The following is a 14,556-nucleotide window of genomic DNA, read 5'->3' on the forward strand; positions in this document are numbered from 1 at the left end:
CAAAATCTAGGCTAACACTCCAGTATTGAGAGTGCTGCACTATTTTTCAGATAAGACCTTAAACCGAGGCTCTGTCTGTTGCCTCAGGTGGAAGTAAAAGATCCCGTGAGACTATTTTAAAGAACAGCAGAGATTTCTCCCTGGAGTTGTGGTCAATACTTATTCCTCAATCATTATCATTAGAGGCAGGTTATTTGATCATTATCACATTTATGTTTGTAGGATTTTGCTGCGTACTAATTGACTGCCACTTTTCCTACATTATAATTGTGATTACACTTCCAAAAGTAATTCACTGGCTGTAAAGTGCTTTGCGAAGTCCCTGAAGTTATGAAAAGCATTAATTAAAGGCAAGTCTTTTCTTCCCCTTTCTAATTATTGATTAACTCAGAGGCAGCCGAGAATGACAATTGTGACTTTCACACCCACTGACAATGTGATTTCTGCAGTGGAGGTGGACTGCAGCTCAAGTTCATCTTGTGGCATAACTCACTGATGACTTTCCTTGCGAATCCCAGCCTCTGCAACCCTGCTCCTGGGTTAGCTAGACAGCAGAACAACTTGGCCTGTACAAAGTTGACCGGGGAACTCAGCAGAGGATGCTTGACCAGCTTGACGATGCTCCACCCCTTCCTTCAAAAGCAAAGATATAGTACTTTCAATGGAAAACCCATTGTCGAATTGTTAGCATTGCGGTTTGGGGTTGAAATGGGAACTCCACAACAGGAAGAATGTTGAAGATACTGCCATTAACAACACCCACTGGCCTCACCCACAAAATTGATCAAAATCAGCTAAATAAGATATGAATTTTTCTATAACAGCGGCTATGTCCTTTAATTGCACATCTACTTTTTATTTATCTGTAAACACTGAATGGTTGTTCACCTAAAACCCTGCTGCCTGTATCCTAACTCGCACGAAGTCCCATTCACCCATCACCTCTGTGCTCACTGACCTACATTGGCTCTTGGTCAACATCTCAATCTTAAAATTCTTATTGCTGTGTTCAAATCACACCATGGCTTCACCCCTCCCCATTTCTGTAACCTCCTTCAGCTCTTTTGTGTTCCTCAAATTTTGACCTCTTGTACATCTCCCATCTCTTTAACCCCATCATGGTAACCAGGCTTCAGCTGTCCAGATCCTCAGCTCTGGATTTTCATCCCTAAACCACCCCACCTCTCTCCCCTCTGTTAAGACACTCATTAAAATCTAGCTCCTCAAGAAAGTTCCTTGGTCACTTCTTCTAATACAGTTCAGTACCAGATTTCCTCAGATAGTGAAGCAGTCTATGTCCAAATGCAGCAAGACCTGGACAATATCCAGGCTTGGGCTGTCATGTGGCAAGTAACATTCGCTCCATATAAGTGCCAGGCAATGACCATCTCCAACAAGAGAGAATCCAACCATCGCCCCTTGGTGTTCAATGGTATTACCATCACTGAATCACCCACTATCAACATCCTGGGGGTTACCATTGACCAGAAACTGAACTGGACTAGCCATATAAATACTGTGGCTACAAGAGTAGGTCAGAGGCTAGGAATCCTGCAACAAGTAACTCACCTCTTGACTCCCCAAGGCCTGTCCACCATCTACAAGGCACAAGTCAGGGATGTGAAGGAGTACTCCCTAATTGCCTGCATGAGTACAGCTCCCACATCACTCAAGAAGCTTGACACCGTCCAGGACAAAGCAGCCCGCTTGATTGGCACCACATCCACATTCACTCCCTCCACCACCAATGCACAGCAGCAGTATGTACCATCTGCAAGATGCACTGCAGGAATTCACCAAGGCTCCTTTGACAGCACCTTCCAAACCCATGACCACTACCATCTAGAAGGACAAGGGCAGCAGTTAGGCGGGAACACCACCACCTAGAAGTTCCCCTCTTAAGTTACTCACCACCCTGACTTGAAATATATCGCCGTTCCTTCACTGTCGCTGGGTCAAAATCTTGGAACTCCTTTCCTAACAGCACTGTGGGTGTACCTACACCACAGGGACTGCAGCGATTCGAGAAGGCAGCTCACCATCACCTCAAGGTCAACTAGGGTTGGGCAATAAATGCTGGCCAAGACAGCGAAGCCCACATATCGTGAATGAGTAAAAAAAAGTCTGCAAATTTTCCTGTGAAGCACTTTTGGATGTTTAACTATGTGAGAGGCATGACGTAAATGCAATTTGTTGTTTCATGGGTGTATGATAATGTTAATGAACTGACGGTTATAAAAGCAGGATGTGCGATGTCACCGCTACTTTTTTTTGAATGCCCATTTCTTGTGCCCCACCCCATCTGCCAAAAAATGCTGGGTTGTATGAGAAAAATCCATTTTTATCTGCCAGAAACCTGGAAAAATCAAGAAAAGATCTCAAGGTCTATCCATCAGTAAGTATCAGGAGCATTTTACCTTCCGTTTAAGTAATAGGTACAAACAAAAATACACACATTTTGCAGCTTAATAGACCTCAGAAAACAGGAATAAAATGTAACATATTTACATGGTGATGCAGAAACTTGAACAGTGGAAGGCATAATGCCATCTTAAAATAGCAACAGAAAGTTGTTCTGTAGTTAAGGCAGTGACTACCAAAAATACCTAATCTGTTCAAGGCTCCTCCTGCTCATTGACTGTAATCTGGTTGCCAAGGAAATACTAAGGGAAACTTTAATGTTTACAAGTCTACAGTTGTAGCAAACAATTAAAGGGAAAACAGCTGTTGGGAGTTTAAACATTCAACATGTTCTGTTACGCCCAAAGAAGAAATGGTAAAAATCATTTACAATGTGTGTTCTCTCTGGATGAAAAATAAACTGCATGGAATAAACTAAAAAACTAAAAGAACAAAGAAAAGGCCTTAATCAGGTTCAGTCACTTGACTGACAAGGAAATTAAGTTGTTGCATCAATGTGCCATAACAGCTCTTAGAATCAGTACAGAAAGTCACTATTCTGCCTCCTCTGCTGCAGTTTGGCTGGGATTATCTACTTTAATCTGATTACCCTGTGCTTTCTCTGTAACCTTTTATATTCTTCCTCCAATTCCTTTTTAAGCTATGTTCTAGTGTCTACTTCAACAGCATTCCAGGTTCTAATACCTCTTTGCATGAAAAAACTTCCAATCTCCCTATTGTTCTTCTGGAGATTATTCTGACTATATGCCCCCTCATTCATTAAAAAAGTGAGTGCAAATATTTTTTTCAAAAGCATGCACTATGATTTAGGCATAAACAAGTGTGTTCTTAATTGGGAAGATAACAGCCTATAGTAGAATGATTATTGAATAAGATTATTGGGCCAAATTTTCACTCCTGAGTTAGGAGCACAGAGTCTGGAAAATTCATGACTCCACAAACCTGACTAGGGAGAAAGCGCCCTAGATCTTTGGAATTTTGTTCCGGGGAGCTGGTGTTAATGGGAGTCGGACCCATCGACTCTGGAGGCAGCCACAGGGGTGCTGTGTGCCAGGGTGAACTGGTTAAAAGGCCCGCGTTGGTCCTCTGGGACTTTGGCCCAGCTGTTAAAAAAAAACTAAAACCCTCTAGTCCTCACTCCCCATGCTCCATTCTTGCCAACTCATGCCACCACATGCACCCACCCACTCCCAAAACCCCTCATACGCTCCATGCCAACCTAAGCCCTGCTAGCCACCCCCATGGTCTTTCAAAGCCCCTATGCCAACTTACTGCCAATACATGCCCCCCTGCCCACACTCTGCTCTTACACCCTCTAGGCAAACTCACCCAGTATCTACCATGGACAGACCTCAAGAGCTATTCTGAGATAAAATAAAATAAATTTCAAAGTGCCTATTGTGGCAGATTTATTTTTTCCAAAACCAATCATTGATAAAAACCCCAAAATTTAAATTCCTTCAAATACTTAATCCCTTTTGAAAACACACATTTGTATTCATAACCCTAAGTCAAAATTTCAGAGTTGTCAATCAAACTGTGAATTTACAAGTCCTCCATTGTGATAACGATAGGTTGTGGAATCAATCAAGCAGCGTTAATCCTATAATGATAGCTCTCAGGCTTACGTCAACAGAATTAAAGAATTGTTACAGCGCAGAAGGAGGCCTTGCAGCCTGTCATATCTGCACCGGCTCTCCAAATAAGCAACTAGCCTAGGGCCATTCCCCATCTTCTCCTCATAACCCTACATATTCTTCCTTTACAGATAACAGTCTAATTCTCCTTTGATGCCTTTATTGAACCTGCCTTCACCATCAGGCAATGCGTTCCAGACCTTAAACACTCCTTGCAAGAAGAAGTTTTTCCTAATGTCACTATTGCTTCTTTTGTTAATTACTTTAAATCTGTGCCCTCTCATTCTGTGTCCTTTCATGACTAGGAAGAGTCTTACCCTATCTCCTCTGTCCTGACTCATGGTTTTGAATACGTCTATCAAATCTCCCCCTCCGTCTTCCCCTCTCCAAGGAAAGCAGTCCTATCTTTCTCCAGTCTATCTTCAGAACTGAAGTTCCTTATCCCTGGAACCATTCTCGTGAATCTTATTCGCACTCTCTCCAATGCCTTCACATCTTTCCTAAAGTGCAGCGCTCAGAACCGGATGCAATACTTCAGCTAAGGGGTGGAATCGTCCCCGATTTGCACTAAGTGCTGTAGCGGGTGTGAAAAAATACATTTTACCCACTGGTCGCAAAGGCGGATTTTCGTGCCAAATCGTCCCCTTCCCACTTCATTAATTATGGAGCCACAGGAAACACATCATCCGGCTGGCGGGTGGCCACTGAATTGCCCACCATGCCATTACCTCACCATTTGCTCACTCCAACTGCCATATCTAAACTGCAACCACACACACAATTCTTAATGCTTGCAGCCCAGAACTACTCCAGTGAAGACATGGCCCTGAAAGCCAAGAAGAGTTCAGTGACCTGTCACTGGAATGCCTTTTGGAGGTCCAACGTGATGTCCTCCACCCTTGCTCTGGCTGCAAAAGGTCCAGCAATCTCACCACTCTGACTTGGGAGACAGTGGCAACGGTGGTCAGTGCCAACACTGCAGAGAAGGGGTTGGCCATACAGTGTAGAAATAGGATGACTGATCTCTTTCGTGCTGCCAGGGTAAAATATTACTCAAAACTCACAAGGCCATCACACATTCACTGGCATCTCACTCACTGCCAGCTCAAGGGACATCACCACTTACTCTCTCCCATCCACCCTCATATCTCTTCTGGAGACTGCCTCCTCAGCCCTCACCATGAGGAAACTTTACAGATCAACATGTGCACCCACACACACCCTGGTATACCCCCTTCCCTTGTGTAGCCCACGCTCTGCAGCCTCCTCAATTGCCTGACGCCTCTTCTCCCCCTTCCTCAAGCAAGTCGTAGGCCCGCAGTCATTGAAAAGCCACCCCAACATTAAGGGCAGGATTTTACACGTTGGTGAGTGGGGGGTGGGGCCCACTCGCCGACACGTAAAATGATGCATGGTGACATTGGGGGGGAACTCCCAACATCACTACACCCCATTTAAATTTTCAGGAAGGTGGGGGTGCTGCCAATTGAGGCCATTGACAGAGGATATTAAGTAATTAAAGGGCCTACCAGTCCAAACTTATGGTTGGCGTGCAGGCCAGGAGACCCGGCGAGAATTGGAAAAAGCATGAAACCTCATCCACGAGCGGGATGAGGTTTCATGTAGCTGTTGAAAAAATTTTAATAAAGTTTTTGTGAAAATTATGGACACGTCCCAACTCATGTGACATTGTCACATGAAGGGACATGTTAGGGAAATTTTATTTTTCTATTTTTATCTTTTTGACATTTACAGCCGATCTCCCTGAGGCAGCACTTAGTCTCAGGGAGATTAGTGCGCTTTCTCGTGCGCGAAAGAGCACACTCTTGATTTTGGGATTCCCCCCTGCCCGTACAGGGAGTGCATAGCGCTTCTGTGTGGATGTCACGCTGGGCAGGCCTTAATTGGCCTGCCAACGTCGAATGACGCTGTGCCCCCAATCGGGGGCGTCGATCAGAAGCGCTCCTGTGCGCACCAGCCATTCAACTTCCCCCCGATGGGAGGAAAATTCAGCCCAATGGCTCGTCTGATAGGTAGAGACCTGCCTGTGAGCTCCCCCTAAAAATGATGTGGTGCTACCTGCAAAGCCTAGCGCTGATGACCATGAGTGCTGCCCGAAGGTTTTTAAAACAAAATTTCCCTGATATGTCCCTTCATGTGACACTGTCACATGAGTTGGGACATGTCCATCACTTTAAAGCATAAATTTATTAAAATTTTAAAAACGCTCATGGAACCCTTGGATGAGGTTTCATGCTTTTTCTGAAGCCCGTTAGGGCTCCTGGCCTGCCCGACAATATTAAGGCTGGACGGGCAGGTCCATTTAGTTATCTCAATTACTTTTTAAATAGCCTCAATAGGCTGTTGACAGGTCGGCAGGTGCACGGCTGATTCGGCTGCGTCCCCAATGACCTGAAAATTGAAATTACGTGGGGTGACGTTGGGAGATCCACCCGATGTTCCCCCGCTCGCCGACACAAAGATCCTGGCCAATGAGATGCTGAAATATTGAAGTTAGGTTGTTGAAGTGCGACAGCAGGAAATACAGCCCACCATTGATGGGAGGGGCGGAGAATTGCAAACTTATTTCAAGATAGCGTAAAGCAAATTTTTGGTCATCTCGCCACATTGATCCCCCACCACCCCCCGTTCACCGGCCTGACGCCAACAGGGCCAGAAAATTCCGGCCAAGGTCAAACTAGTCTGTTATACAAGTTCAACATAACCTCTTTGCTGTTGTACCCTATGTCACAATTAATAAAGTGTTGGATACTGTATGCTTTAGTAACTGCTCTCTCAACCTGTCCTGTTACCTTCAATGACTTATGCACATAAACACCCAGGTCTCTCTGCTCCTGCACCCACTTTAGAGTTGAACCTTTATTTTAAATTGTTTCTCTATGTTCTTCCTATCAAAATGAATCACTTCACATTTCTCTGCATTGTCTGCCCATTCCACCAACTTGTCAATATCTTTTTGTCGTTCTTCCTCACAACACAATGCTTCCAAGTATCGTATCATCTGCAAATTTTGAAATTGTACCCAGCACACCATAGTCTAAGTCATTAATATATACCAGGAAGAGATTGGATCCCAACACCAACTCTAGGGGAACTCCATTACAAACCTCCCTGCAGTCTGAAAAACATCCACTAACCACAACTCTGTTTCTTGTCGCTCAGCCAATTTCGTATCCATGTTGCTCTGTCCTTTTTATCCCACGAGCTGTAACTTTGTTCACAAGTCTGTTTTGTGGCACTGCATCAAATGCTTTTTGGAAGGCCATGTACACCACATCAACAACGTTGCCCTCATCAACCCTCTGTTAGCTCTTCAAAAACCTCTAGGAAATTAGTTATAAATTCAATTTTTCCTTAAGAAATCCAAGATGGCTCTCCTTAATTGACCCGCATTTGTTTATGTGACTAGTAATTTTGTCCGAATTATTGTTTCTAGACATTTTCCCACCACAGAAGTAAAACTGACTGGCTTGTAGTTTCTGGGCTTATCTTTACATCCCTTTTTGAAGAAAGGTGTAACATTTGCAATTCTCCAGTCCTCTAGCACCAAGTGCAAAGGAGACTGGAAAATTATGGCCAGCACATCTGCAATTTCGATTCTCACTTTCCTCAGCATCACTGGATGCATCTCATCCAGTCCTGGTGCTTCATCAACTTTGAGTATAGACAGTCTTTCTAACAGTTCCTCCTTATCAATATTAAATCCTTCCAGTGTATTAATTATCCCGTCTTTCACTGTGGCCCGGGTAACATCTTCCTTGGTAAAGACATATGCAAAAATATCTAATTGAATAATGCAAATAATACCTTAGAATTGACAGCGGCTAGAATGAGGTCACCAAGTTTACAGGCATAATAGTGTTATGCAACATTGGGTGCCTTGCAAAGTAATAATACAATAATTTTCAATTTAACAGCATCACTATGCATAACACCCAGGCAAGATCATAGTCTTCTTCTAGCCATTAGCCAGGCATGGTAAATTCATGACAGAGGAAGAACAAAATTGCGATAAAGAATGAAAAGCAAGTGCATGTGTAAGACTTTTAAGATATTAAGGATAGATAAGTTTGTCTTCTGCAGATTATTTGAGAAGGTATGCATTTCAAAGTCATGTTAAAAGCTTGTTTATTGCATTGAAATGTATCACTATTTTACACAAAACACATTTCTTCTCTATGTACACAGATAACTGAAGCAGAACTACTTCAATGATGGTTACTTGGGTGATCACAAGTTTTGAAGCAAATCAAGGTAGATTTTAAAGGAAATAAATTCCAATCAATGGTTTCCACAGATCAAGAACACAGTCCAGTCCATTTCATTTAGAATAAGATAAAAACTATGTTGGTCTCAAAGGACAGCTACATAAGACAATACTATGTTTAGTGCTGAAAATTGACTCATGTTGCTGAAGCTTTTCGCCTTGCACTCATTGGGACAAATGGAAGAATGCCAAATTTCAAATGATCACAACAAAATGTCTACCGTTGGCGATGATTCCGCAATTGGGCAGCACTTGCTGAAGAATCCTGAGTGCGGTAATAGGTACACTAACAACAAATTTAAGATATTCAGTTGAGCTAGTAATGTGGCTCACTTAAACTTACTAAAAGTGACATATATTCATATGCAGGGATCCATTCTCTGTAAAAAAGAAAATGTTCAAGCCTGGCGTCTTTTTTGAATTACATGGGACCATGGGGAGTCTTTTGCTCCCTGTTGTCTTCCCCATTGCAAACCCTCAGCTAATCAGATTTGCCAACCAATCAACACCCTTTTCTCCTGGAGTTGCTGTCATTTAAAATTTGGCATTCTTGTGTTTGTCCTGATGAGTACAAGACGAAAAACTTCAGCAACATAACTTCCTTTTCAGCAATATTCAAGTTCGCTACTACCCAGTGACTGTTTGGATACAATATTTGTAACCTGCAGCTTAGATATGCTGCACAGATTTCCCATGTCCTCTTTTGCCTATATTATTTGTTAGACCTTTGCAAGTGAGGTCTCCTTTTAAAATACGTTTTCTTTTAGCCAAGTATTCCTCTCTGCGGTTCTGTGGTTTTCCTGTAAACATAAGATTGTGAAATTAGCATTGTATTAGTAAATAAATTCCACATTTCTTTTCCCTTCAAAAACCACGAGGATATAGGGGTAGAAACTATCTTGGTCAGTGGTGCAAAATTGGCAGTATCAGATTGGGCGCCTGTTATATGCAGCCTATGTTATTCAGTTCTACTGCAGTCACTGGAATTAAATAGCAGGCGCCGTGTATATTGAGCAGCCGATCTAATACCCCGCTGTTTTGCGCCTTAGCCCAAAATGAAAATCTACCCTATAATTTCTAAATTTCAGGATCAAGATCCGCCACGTTCTGCAGCTATAGTGTAGCATAGAGCTTGTACATGTGCAAGGACTATAATGATCAACTGTGGCCTGTCAACTGCCTCACCTGCATCTTCCTCTAGGTATGCTGCAGGCTCATGCCTGTACCTAGAGGTAACTTTCACTTCATCCTGGCCTGCCACTTGTTAATCCCCTGCCCATTTAGCCTTGGCAAAGATTGCCGATTGTTTGATCTGAATTTTAATGCTCATCAGTGGTTTTCTAAATTTTTGCCCCTCTTTTTGTGACACTCATCCCCATAAACTTGCATGTACCAATCCCCATAAATTTGACTTGCACATCAGCTTCCCCTCCAATCAGTGATATTATTCTCCGACCCACCTGAGTTTGCACATGGAGATGTGAAGAATTGTACAAGTTAGGTTAGACTGGAAAATTAGCTACGACAAGCATGGGGGGATTCCAGCATGTCTTAAACCAGTGAAAAGCAAATTAGAACTCTTTTAGTCCTGAAATCACCCCAAAGCGGTGATAGTACTTTAAGTATTAATCTTGTAAATAGCATTTATAATAAAAATGCCTTTAAAGGGACAGAAATCTTGGAGGTCCCTATGTTTTTGTCTGGTACAGAGAAGAAAAATCTGACTAAAAGTCAGGAGTTTGTATTTTTAAACTTTGAATATTCATTTTTGAAAAGCAGTCTCTCTAGCTATAAAAAAAACTTTCTTAATTTGCTTTACTAATTACCTGGTAGTAGCATTCGTGTAGGTTTATTCTCCATAACAGGTAACATGTCTTGACATACACGCTTTGCTGCAAGAAGTCCTCCATTGTCATCTCCCTGTCTTATGAAACTAAATGAGAAGTGAAGAAAGATTAGCAATATTTCAATATACCAAATGCACAATTAACTAAAGAAACCTATGGAGAAAAATGAATAATCTAGACTGCCACTGGTACAGTTTGCAACATGAAATGTATGCTTATTACAAATGATGCCACTGAAATGAGGTCAGAGTCCAGTTATATTGCTTTTCCATGGCATTATGATGGGGCACATGCAATACATTGCTATAAGTGAAACACATTTTATTGACTTAAAACACTTAAGGCACAAAATTGGATAGGGTCTGAAAGTTGGCTTGGCAATGTAGGTTTACCCCGCGTCCATTGATTCTGATGCAGGCAGCACTCAAACGTTGTGCTGTTTACTGATTTAAATGATTGCAGTGTGCAAACCTGAAGCTAGCTTTCACTATTTTAAGCCAGTCTACACTTCTTAAAAGGGAGGTGCATTGTGCTTGAAGCAGAAATTGGACTCGTTATAAATGTGATTTCGATGTCAGGAATGAGGAATATGCAATAATGGCTCAGCATGGCAGAGCGGGCTGCAAGATTTTTGGATGCTGCACTGAAGGTCTTGGTGCAGGAGGTGAAGAGGAGGAGAAATATGGTCGATAGAAAGTATCCTTTACAAACTTTGCGGGGACCAATTAGCCACGGCACTCAAATACCAGGAATCTAACCCCGAGGATCCTGGATGTAGTGTTGCAAGAAGTTCAATGGCCTCACATGGGTGACCAAGGTTAGTGAATGTATATTCAAATGCCATATCCCATCAACAGCACCACTACCCTCATACAATGCTCAATGTACCACACCACCATCACCTACCGGAAATCCTCTATCAATCACGATTCATACCTAACAGTCATGGTTACACCTCACCCTCACATACTTAGCATTGCTGCAAGCCTCAGACATATATCTCACAGCTTGCACACAGTGCCTGCTATTCAGTTACATCATCCAAACAGATTGCGCAACATTCAGTGACACATCTCACTCTCTTGCAGCTCACGGTGGTGCCTAATCAGAGGCAGCAGCAGCTAACTCATGGGAGCCAGACATTGCTGCATGTCCTTACACCCATAGAGGTGGTATTCACTATCATTGGTGTGGCCGTCACTGAGGCTGTGGCCAATGACGGGGCTGAAACCATCAACGATGATAATATCCTCGTACCTAATCCTCCTCCTCACATTCAACTTTGATTTCATCCCAGTCTCTTCTAATTTACAAGCTGTACTGGTGTAATCATGCTTACCCTCCCTTGCTTCACCACAACCCTATCTTTTGCCTTTCTCCTTTTAATACCCAAGAACTTCAACCTGGTCAGACAGTGGTATAAAAAATAGAAGAGCAGGAATACAGTGATAAAGAAGAGACACTGTTGCTTGCTCTCACACTGGTAACTACCAGTTCAGATACTGACACTGCATGTACTTTAGAGGATAGCTTAGAGGAATGATCTGCATGTGGTGAGATACTGGTATTATAATTATGAGTTTTATAAGATTGTTATGTTTTGGGACGGTCTCTAAATTTAGGTAAAATGAAGGGGGGGTCATGTGATCTGTTCTGAAGTGGGTGGTTTGATTGTTAGAGATTAAAGATGGGTCCCGACTGTTTAACTGGGAAGTTGCAAGATGTTTACACTTGGAGACAATGGCAGCAGCATGAATATCAACAGTGGGATAGACTGAGAGTCGCCAAAGTCTCAGAAAAGTGTTCAGGATGTCGGTTTGTAAACAGTTGTGCTTTAAAATGTCTACTTACTTCCAAAATTAAAGACAGTTGGTGGCTTACGAATAGCTAATCAGCATCTCACCTGGATTCAAGGTCCATCTAATTCACATTGCAATTGTGATGGGTTTTGAGATGGGTAGGGGACAGAGGAAGCCATTACCATATTGGGTCACAGACTTTCCTAAAAGATCACAGGTTAGTCTGCCAGGGAGAGAGAGAGAGAGCAACCAGAGGCCAAAAGTCTCTTTGGTTCACTGTACCAGAATGCAAGTGGAATCTTGCGCTTTGATTGAAAAGGTCAAAATTGAGTTAAAATGAAGCTGGAAAATTCACCCAGATTGCACTAGAGGGAGAGTCTCCAGTAATACTCTTGCCATGAAAGACTGTTCTGGGGTTAGAAGTTACCAGGCTGAGAAGAGCAGAAGCAAACTCTCAGGAGCCAAGAATCATTTTGGATTGATTCTAGCAGAATTGAATGTCTACTTAAAGGACAGAATAATGAATATCTGTGGAGTGTGTTTTTTTCAGTTATGCTAAATGCAAGAATGCAGGTATTCTGTTCTGTGGTTTAAAGTATAAGTTGCCTACAAAGATTGTGTTTAGTCACTGGTGCTTTTAGTCTTTTGTTACAGTAAATGTCTTAAAAATGAAATCCTGTCATATCATCTGGAAGTTCGAATTTGTTTTTAAAAGTTTTCAGTCTCTGCAGAAAACTGGGCATGAATTTCTCTTTTTAAATGGCCTAGTTACTTGATCTTCCACCTCCAATGGTCTGTGTATCTGCACAGCAAAGTCTCTTTGCTTCCGTCATCTGTGCATTTCCTTTCCCTCTGTTCCAAAATCTGTTACTTCATATTATTTCACTTTTCCAAATTGCAGTTAGGCTAATAATAATCAAAACTGAAATATTGTATCATGCTCTCTCAAAAACCGAAAAGCAAGTTGATGGGAGCAAGTATTGGCCTTTTACTTTGAAAATGCTTTTTTGTCATGCTTCTAATTTCTATTGTTTAACCATAATTCTCAATAATTTTTTTAGGGTTTTCAACTTATTACAGTAGATATTACCTTTATGTCATACTCGCTTCCCGTTTCAGCCTTTCAAAAGTGCTTCTTAGCTTTCTTTTTTTTTGTTGCTCTCATTTTCTTAAACTTTTGATTCTTTTTCAAACTCAACATTTTTTGAAAACTGTTCAGAACAAATCCAACAAGCAGTGAATATTGGTCTGGATTTTGTCATTGCAGTGACTGAAACTGTCAGCATTCACCGTCATTAGTTTGTGAAACTAACGGCGACTTCCAGTGTCTGTATATGTACAGTTAAACGTGGAAGCCCAGAGGTTGCTGTCAGTGATTCCTCACTCTCCATAAGGTACGCTATTGAAATCCTTGCAGATAGAAATAACTTATTTTCACTTTTTATGCTAATAATCTCATTGCAGAACCCTTGAAAAAGTTACACCTTGTTGAATGGGGTGCCACTGGGTTGTTAGTGGTTTATTAAGTCATAATTACTTCTGAACAACCTCTCTGGCCCTGCAAAATTAATGATATACTTGTGGAAAGTTAAATTTCTTCATTCAATGGTAAAGATTCCATAGATTTTTAAAATAATCAAAATCAAAAGGTTGTTTATATTTCAACTCCTCCCTATATGTCTCAATCTTTATTTTGCTTTCAGTTTTTTTTATTCCAAGACCTTTATTCTTTGCTGAATCTGTATGCAAACTCATTGACTTCTCAGTGATTCAAGAGAATCAGCACAAGTTGACAACGAATTTTATAAGCTGCTGTACATAAGTTGGCTATAGGCGTGAGTGAATAATTATTTTGGATTTTCACATTTTGAATTTGATCTCAATGTACTTAGAGGAAATTCAGTGGTGCCAATGTTATTGGTTATTTTGCTCTGGAAAGGCATCAGTGAATTTTAGGTTATTAAGGGGACACTAATTGTTGGGAAAATGCTGGAATCCATTATTGAAAAAGTGGTACAGGGCATTTAAAAAAATAGTTTGATTAGGCAGAATCAATACAGTTTTACGGAAGAAAAACTGTGTTGGCAAATCTATTGAGTTTTTTTGAGGGTGTACCTAGCAGGGTAGATAAAGTAGAACCAGTAGATGTGGTATATTTTGATTTTTTAAAAGGTATTCGATAAGATGCCACATGAAAGATAAGAAATCATGGGGTTGGATAGAGGTCAAATAATTTGTCATTTTCAGGTTGATAGCTTGCCACATGGATCAGTGCTAGGGCTTCAGATATTTATAATCTGTATCAATGACTTAGTTAAAGGGTTAAAGAAACCAAGTGCAATGTATCTAAGGTTGCTGATGAGACAAAGCTAGGTGGAAAGTAAGCTGTGAGGAGGACACAATGGGCTGGATCATCCCGATCCCGTGCAGATAGGGTTGGAAGTGGGAGAACCTGGAAAATAGTGGGGAAAGTCATGTTGGGATGATTCCTTGCTCTACAGAGGTGGGCAGCCAATTATGATGACTGAGCCTCCAATAAGTGTGATTTTGCAGCCTTGGTGGCA

At 41.7% G+C, this 14,556-nt stretch overlaps 1 protein-coding gene across 3 annotated transcripts in view; it reads right to left on the reverse strand.

Moving 5' to 3' along the window:
- Positions 1-8,190: 8,190 nt before the first annotated feature.
- The window catches only part of kif18a (kinesin family member 18A), a 108,882-nt gene continuing 102,516 nt past the window's right edge, over positions 8,191-14,556 (reverse strand). For all 3 annotated transcript variants that reach the window (XM_041196591.1, XM_041196589.1, XM_041196590.1), the window contains exons 17-18: positions 10,173-10,279; positions 8,191-9,146 (exon numbers count right to left, since the gene is read on the reverse strand). In XM_041196591.1, coding sequence (XP_041052525.1) covers positions 9,016-9,146; positions 10,173-10,279 — 238 coding nt within the window. In that variant the 3' untranslated portion in view covers positions 8,191-9,015. The remainder of the gene's footprint in view (positions 9,147-10,172; positions 10,280-14,556) is intronic.

Source organism: Carcharodon carcharias, chromosome 10, assembly GCF_017639515.1.
Source record: "Carcharodon carcharias isolate sCarCar2 chromosome 10, sCarCar2.pri, whole genome shotgun sequence".
NCBI lineage: Eukaryota > Metazoa > Chordata > Chondrichthyes > Lamniformes > Lamnidae > Carcharodon > Carcharodon carcharias.